Genomic DNA, 7,517 nt, shown 5'->3' with positions numbered 1-7,517 from the left:
CTTTTCTCCTAGAGCTTTACCAAGGACCTGTACAGTGCTACGGCCTGAGAAACTGGGGGCCTCCTTGGTTTGGTGGGGCTAAGTCACTCTGTCTCATTTTCATCTGGTCTCTGTTCTACCCTAGTAAATCAGTTACTTTGTGTTGAAGTCTCAGCTGTGGAGAAATATCAGCAATTAAGTCACCCTGTCCCCCACAGACAACAATTGGAAAATGAAAATCACACCTTCCCACAACCACACACCCAGGGCAGCACTTTGAATAGTCCTTGGGTGATTGACCCAGTTCAAGAGGTACAAATCAATTGTCCCAGTCAGCACTGGTCTCAGGTGGGGGAGTTCAAAAGGTCTCTGGCAACTAGATACCAAGGGTCTGCTGGCAGCTCAGGTATGATGGGCTCCAGTGCTCCATGAGGTCAGAAGGACCAACCCAGCAAATAAATTAGTCTGAGAAGGTTGATGCCTCCTTCCCCACCCTGTAGCTCTGACACACTCAGTCACTGGTAACCCCAGTGAGGCTGGGGCTGTGACCCAGTTCACTCCAATGAGCAGATGCCCCAGGGGGTTATGCCTGCCAGAGTCAGAGAGAGATCTATGTCTCCTCAGCCAGGTCTCTGTTCTTGGCCACTATCCAGCAGGGGGAGATGAGGCCTGACAACCTCAGGTCCTTAATGGAGGCGGGGCAGTTCACTCAGTTCCAGCCCCGCCCCTGATTGATGTTGCTGGCAGAACAGCACAACTTTGCAGAGTTTGTTTCTGTCCTGGTTATCAGACACTGCTTGAGGTTACAGAAACTACGACTCAGTTCCAGGCAGTGGCAAGCAGCTGGGGCTCACAATGAGCTGTCAGTTCCTACATCTATCTGCCCAGCTTTGTCTCAGCTATGATCCCCTGGGGGCCAGGTGCATTAGCCCCTCTCTGGAAGTCTGGTAGCTCTGTACATGCTCATATTCTAGTCCCTGCACTCCTTTACTCACGTCCCAGATCTGTCTGCCAGTAGCAGCCACCAGAGAAGGTGCCTGGCTTCCTCTGGTTGCCCAGAGAGACAGAGCGTGTCTGTCTGGGATAGCCACCCCAGGGGCGTGAGCCTTATTGTTCCCACTGCTGCTGTTGTTCTACACCGCCACCACTCCTGAATGGTTCCCTCTTAGCTGACCATCCTCTCCTTACTCCCATGCCACAGAATCAGCACAGCCATGCAAGGGCCCTTCCCCTGTCCACACCTCTCAAGAAAATGCCCCAAAATCTAGACTCCATGGTGGACAGGCTTCCAAACCTCAGAGTGAGAGTGGTGCTGGGAGTTCAGAGTGGCAGGTAGAGAATATATATAGTTTTATACAGTTGTATGTCTGGCAGGAGAGTGCCATGGCACTATAGTATGGGTAGGAGGTCTAGTTTTTAGATGGTCTCTCCCATGGGCTCTGCTTCCTTTTTTGTATGGAGTTTACTGTGAGGACCTTCTCATGGGGGTGGGGACTCCATCCACTTGGCAATGGATTCAGTACCTTTTGTTTGTATCTTTGGTATTGCAGCTTGTCTGAGCAAGGTTGATATGCGTTCTTCAACCTTTTCTCTTGTCTCAGTTCCAAACCATGAGCTTACTTGCTAAACTTCTGTCTTTTAACTCTCCTTCTGGATGGGTGGTAGCCTCTGGGGAAAGTTGGCTGCAGTCTACCATCTTACCTCTGCCTCCTCCATTTATTGTCTTTTTTTACAAGGGTTATATGCCATGTATGCATAGCATTCTAGTAGATACTTTGTAGGATTGCAAGATAGCTCTCAAGGAGCCCTCAATTTTGAGAAAATGACTGATTAAAAAACAGGTATTCATGCTATAAACAAAGTGTAAACAAGCCAGGTGCAGTGGCTTACACCTATAATCCTAGGACTCTGGGAGGCTGAGGCAAGTGGACTGCCTTAGCTCACGGGTTCAAGACCAGTCTGAGTAGGAGTGAGACTCCATCTCTAAAAATAGCCAGATGTTGTGACGGGCACCTGTAGTCCCAGGTACTCAGGAGGCTGAGGCAAAAGAATCACTTGAGCCTAAGAGTTTGAGGTTTCTGTGAGCTATGATGCCACAGCACTCTACCAAGGGGGACAAAGCGAGACTTTGTCTCATAAAAAAAAAAAAGTGTAAACAATGGCCACATGGCAAGGAGAAGGCAGCTATTACTCACCAAGCATGATTATGACACGATCTTTACTAAGCAATTATTTAGAGAAAGTTCAAAAGAACATTTCATTGACTCTAGGATACTAATGAGTGTAAGATGCATCATTACTGCATGTACAACTAAGAAAGAAAAATAATGACAATTATAACTGTAAGGTATTATTGAGTGTAAGATGCATCTTGATTTCAGAGATGTTGAAATGTACCTCTAAATAAATGTACCAATTAGAAGATTTTATGACTTTAAGCACTCAGAGACCACCACTTATGTCCCAGATTGGCCAGTGGGTGGCAGAGCTGTGGGACAGATCCTAACAGCACAATAAAGGCTTTGAAAAAGCTAAACTGACGTTAAAACAACACCCATGAGTGACTGGTTGGAACTTTCTGTCTGAAATCAATTGGGTAAACTACCTGCTAAAATACAAATTTCAACATTTTGCATAGAATTTAAGCAAGACTCAAAAACGTTATAGCATAATATTAAAATTTTCTAGAATACAATAAAAGAGTACTTGGTACACCAAGAACCAGAAAAATCTTATTTGGCCTACAAAAATGAATCAAATTGATGCCATTGCCAAGGTGACATGGATATTTAGAATTATCAACTTTAATTAATTAGTAGATATTATAAAAATGCCCCCGATCAATAGGGGTAAACACTCTTGAAATAAATGCCTTAAATAAAGACAAAGTCTCAAGAAAGAAAAGAAATGAAGAATTAAATTGAAATTTTCAAAGTAAAAAACACAAATACCAATAAAACCTAGAAAAACACAGAAAGAAAAACTCAAAACTCACTGTGTAGGTTCAATACCAGAGTGGGAATGACAGAGAAAAGAGTGAATTTGAAGGAAGATATATAGAAACTAGCTAATCTCAACAACAAAGAGAAAAAAATATTAAAAAAAAAAAAGATCCTCAAAGATCTGTGTCACAGATGCTCTGAATGAAAGCAGAAAGAGGGGAGCTCAGAAAACAGTCTGTAGAAATAATGTCTGACAATTTCTCAAACTTGGCAAAAGATATAAAACTACAGATTCAAAAAGCTTAGAGACCCCAAATAGGATAAATCCAAACACCATAAGCAAAGAGACGGAAGGATAATACAGAAAGCACAAAGAAGAAAAATGACACATTACTTATGCAGGAGCAATCATTCAAGTGACTGAGAATTTCTTCACAGAAATCATGGATGACCAAGTGAATCATAAAGATCTCTCACAAGTGAGTAAGAGGACAAGCAGCCCAAGTAAGAAAAGAAGAAAAAGATTTGAGCATATATGTCCCGAAATTAAACAAATGTCCAAACATCACATGAAAATTGGCTCAACAGGGAAAGATGTTGCTGATACAAATTAAAATCCCAATGAAATATATTATTGTGCACCTGCAGAATAAAGGCTGACCGTGCCAAGAACTAGCAATCCTGTGACAGAACCGCAACTCTCACACATTGCTGGTGGAAGTGTAAAATGGTACAAAAGCTTTGGAAAACACATTGTCATTTTCTTAAAAAGTTAAACATATATTTATCTCTTAGCAGTGGTAAGATACAGTACATTAATCTACATTCTAAGATAAGTACCAACAAACTATAGTTCACAAGCCAAATGTTGCCCAATGACTGTTTTAATACCACTGGTAAACTAAGAGTGGTTCTTATACTTTTAAAGGGTTACAAAAAATCAGCAAAGAAAAATATTTCAGAGAATATTCATAACTTGAAAAGTTTAAAATATTTATTCTGTTGTCCTTTACAGAAAAACTTTTCAACCTTTTTGAAAGTCAGTGGCTTTTGGGTCTATAAACCTCAGAAGAAATATAGCATATGCCCAAACCAACACCCTTTCTGTATGTTTATCTATCAATGAAATAAAAGTTTTCAAAACTTGTAACTCTCACTCACACTCACATTGCATCCTTTCCCTTCCCTTTCCCTTTCTTTCCTACCCTGTGCCATTCTTAAAAACAAAATGCTAGTCCACAACACACTAAATAATTACCAAAGGGGCTCAAAACCATCCTGCCCCATATGAAACATACTATCAATATTAAAATCAACTTAATGTTATATTTAAAACTAATTTAAACACATGTAGATGATGTATTCTTTTACCTACAATAATCTGCTTCTGAGCTGGTCAAGCTGGTATTTTCCTTTCTGCTCTTTATCTCCAGCCCCCACCTTTATCTCTTCTGTTTTTCTTCCCTTTACAAATGCCCTCTTCTAAATATCTCTGTTGATTGTTTTTCTTCTTTATTCTTCTGTTTTATTAATTCTGTCTCCTTCATTTAACATGTAGATCAGTACAGAAGCTGTGGTTCATATCCCTACTCTCTCACATTTAAACATACCAAAGTTTGGTAGAGATTCTAAATGTTCTCTTTTGCATTTTTGTCTTTGCATGACAAGAATTTTCTTCACTTATTATGAGGAAACTTACTATGAGGGCTTTATTTCAAAGGGTGTGTTGTAATTAGACATTACCCTAGTTCAGTCATGAAAAGGAAATAACTCCCTGCCTGGTTAATTCTTTTGCTGAAAGTACAATAGAAAACATTCAGGGGTCCATATCTTTAGATGTTTAAATTAAGAGACTGTATTTTAGTGTTCAGAACTTTCAAAAGAGGTATTATTTTGCATATTGGATGAAAATATGGGCTTAACAGAAAAATTACTTTCATCGTCTCTCATGTCTTCACAAAACAAACTTTCAGAAATATTTTCTATAAGAATACAACACTACATTAAGCCTGACTTTATTCTTGTAAGTGTTTTAAAATACCGTAACCAAAGAAATACCTCCTGAGTATGAAACTTTTCTCTTTTTGGCACCTGACTGAAAAGATAACATGTGCCAAGATCATGCAGACCAGGCCCAAGCTCTTCCACACACAGGAGCAGACAACCATGCATTTCATCCATCACTCCAGATTGGGGACTCTCAATCAACCAAAAAGGATTTGGCCCCAGCCCCAGCACTAATCAGGGAACATCTGGCAATCTCTGAAGACACTTCGGTCGTCACATGGGGAGCTTGCTCCTGGCACCTAACAGGAGAAGGTTGAGACGCTGCAAACATCCTTTGGTGCACAGGAAGCTCCTCACAACAAATGATTGGCTGAAAATGTCAACAGTGCCAAGCTTGCATCAGCACGTTGGAGTTACAAACTTCCATACAGCTGAAGCAAAACAGGGGAAAACAGGTTCATATTCCTATTATTGTTCCCTGCCTCCAATAAATTATGATGACATATTCACAGTTTAACCATACAGCAGAACCTACAAAGCTGACCACCTCCCTACTTTGAACACCTCCTTAAGTTGACCTAATTTTCTCAGACCAGACAGGTACCATATGTACTCAGTGGAATTTCCTTATGTTGACCATTTGTTACAGACTCTTGGGTGGTCACCTTACAGAGATTCTACTATATAAGGTATATAAACTGTGGAAGAAAACAGGACAGAAAAAAATAAGGGGCATTTCAGGCAACTGAGATCCTGGAAGGAAAACACATTTTAGACATTTTCATTTCCATTGTAACCAATATTAGCCTCTGGAATTGGTTTTCACTGTTCAAGCAGATGGGTAATTGTGACTGTAGTCAGACTACAAAGCCTACAACAACTCCAGGATTAAAATTTCTTGAGAGCTAAATGAGTTTTAAATATGAGACTTTCAGTGACTATAATAAGCAACATAATAACTCTCATGGACAATTTTTAGGAGGTCAAAAACATGAAGTATCTGTAGAAGACCTGACTAGGCCTGGTCCTTAAAGAGGACATTTTAACAGTGAAAGGCAAATGGAACTAGTTCAACCTCAAAGGGGTAATTCAAAAGAAATATATGCACTAGGCCTGGTTACAGATATAGCAAAATGAGAAAGAGATACCCCAGAAACATGGTTTCCATTACCTGTACAACTATATTTGCATTGCAGCATAACCACTACCACAATTAATATTTGGATGTCTACTTCCAAATGCAAAGGCAAAAACAAAACTGCTCAAGCTAAATATTTTAAGAAGATATTTGGAGGTTAAAGTTTTTGAAAAGGTCATTCATTAAAAGCTACTCATTAATGATTCTGGAACAGCACCACATCATTGTTCATTCTAAACCTAGACATCTCCAGACAGAAGCCCATGCCAAATACTAACCACCAATCTGTGATAAAAATCTCTTCTTTTGCCTCTTCCATTGCATTTGCCACATCTTCAAAATATCCTTTGGCATTAACATACCTGAAAGATAAATTTGTTGTTCCATTTATTTGCACAAAGAAAAAGAAAAGTAACATATCCTATGTAAAGCTACACATGGAAGCTGCTGCCCAGAGTCTGAGGAAAAGCAGTAACTAGACAGATGTGCTGTTTCTTCTCTAATGAGTCCATCATCATAGAGGCTGGAAGAATTCCCCTATCCTGTTGTACTCAGACAAAATTTTTCTTCTGGGAATGAAAACATACAAGTTTCTGATCCATAAGTAAGAAAACTTGCAAAACATGATTGCATTTAAAAGAAATGCCTAGTCACTAAATGCTTTTTCCTAAATTATGGCTAATAATCTTCATCATTAAGAAAATGAAGTTAGCTTTAAAAATCAAATTTCAAAATCTAAATCTAGCCAAGTTCACTGTGGAAATAAAAATAAACTCAGAAAACAAATCTATGATCATGTAGTAGCCTAACTGCCTCATAACAAGAGGCCTTTGTTAAGTGTAACGTACAAAATCTTTTCATAGTTTGGAAAATAGATTCCAGGTGAATTTAGACCACTACCTTGACAGATTTAGAGTATCTCACCATTTAGCTAACATGTTCTCTTGGACAGCAGCATATGACCCAAATCGATGATCTTTGAGAAAATTGGTGCCGTGTTTCTGGATGAATTCTTCTATAGCTCCTGCCCACCACCGAGCATGTCTATAGCTATTGCATTTTAGAATAAGCGTCCTTTAAAGAAAAGCAAAATGTGGGAGAGAATGGTTACTCTGTGTTCTATCTCTTAAAAGAAATTAAAGGATTGAACATTTCCTATTTGGTAGCATAACAAACAGAAATTGCAAAACATAGCCAAAGAACATCAAAAAAGCAAGCTTCTAAAAATTTTCAGTAGAATTTATAAAAGTATTCAATATAATAAAAGAAATATTCAGGTTACTTATCTACTCACATAAACATGCATAAAGGTACTTACAACAAGCTAGATCTGGCACCATGAGGAAGATGGTGACAGGTTTTGTAAAGGAGGTCCTGCCTCTGAGTGTCAGAGAGGTGACAGGTGGAAAGGAGGTCCTGCCTCTGAGTGTCAGAGAGGTGACAGGTGTAAA

The 7,517-nt window shown here is 39.3% G+C and overlaps 1 protein-coding gene across 5 annotated transcripts in view; it reads right to left on the bottom strand.

Annotated features, from left to right (window-relative positions):
- Positions 1-7,517, bottom strand: part of PLD1 (phospholipase D1) — a 301,656-nt gene that overhangs the window by 158,509 nt on the left and 135,630 nt on the right. For all 5 annotated transcript variants that reach the window (XM_023515750.1, XM_003794294.3, XM_012807919.2 and 2 more), the window contains exons 10-11: positions 6,991-7,140; positions 6,345-6,428 (exon numbers count right to left, since the gene is read on the bottom strand). In XM_023515750.1, the coding sequence (XP_023371518.1) occupies positions 6,345-6,428; positions 6,991-7,140 (234 nt within the window). The remainder of the gene's footprint in view (positions 1-6,344; positions 6,429-6,990; positions 7,141-7,517) is intronic.

The sequence above is a fragment of the Otolemur garnettii genome, unplaced genomic scaffold (assembly GCF_000181295.1).
Source record: "Otolemur garnettii isolate 467f Iridium unplaced genomic scaffold, OtoGar3 scaffold00078, whole genome shotgun sequence".
In the NCBI taxonomy this organism is placed as follows: domain Eukaryota; kingdom Metazoa; phylum Chordata; class Mammalia; order Primates; family Galagidae; genus Otolemur; species Otolemur garnettii.
This window is presented reverse-complemented; position numbering and strand designations above follow the sequence as displayed.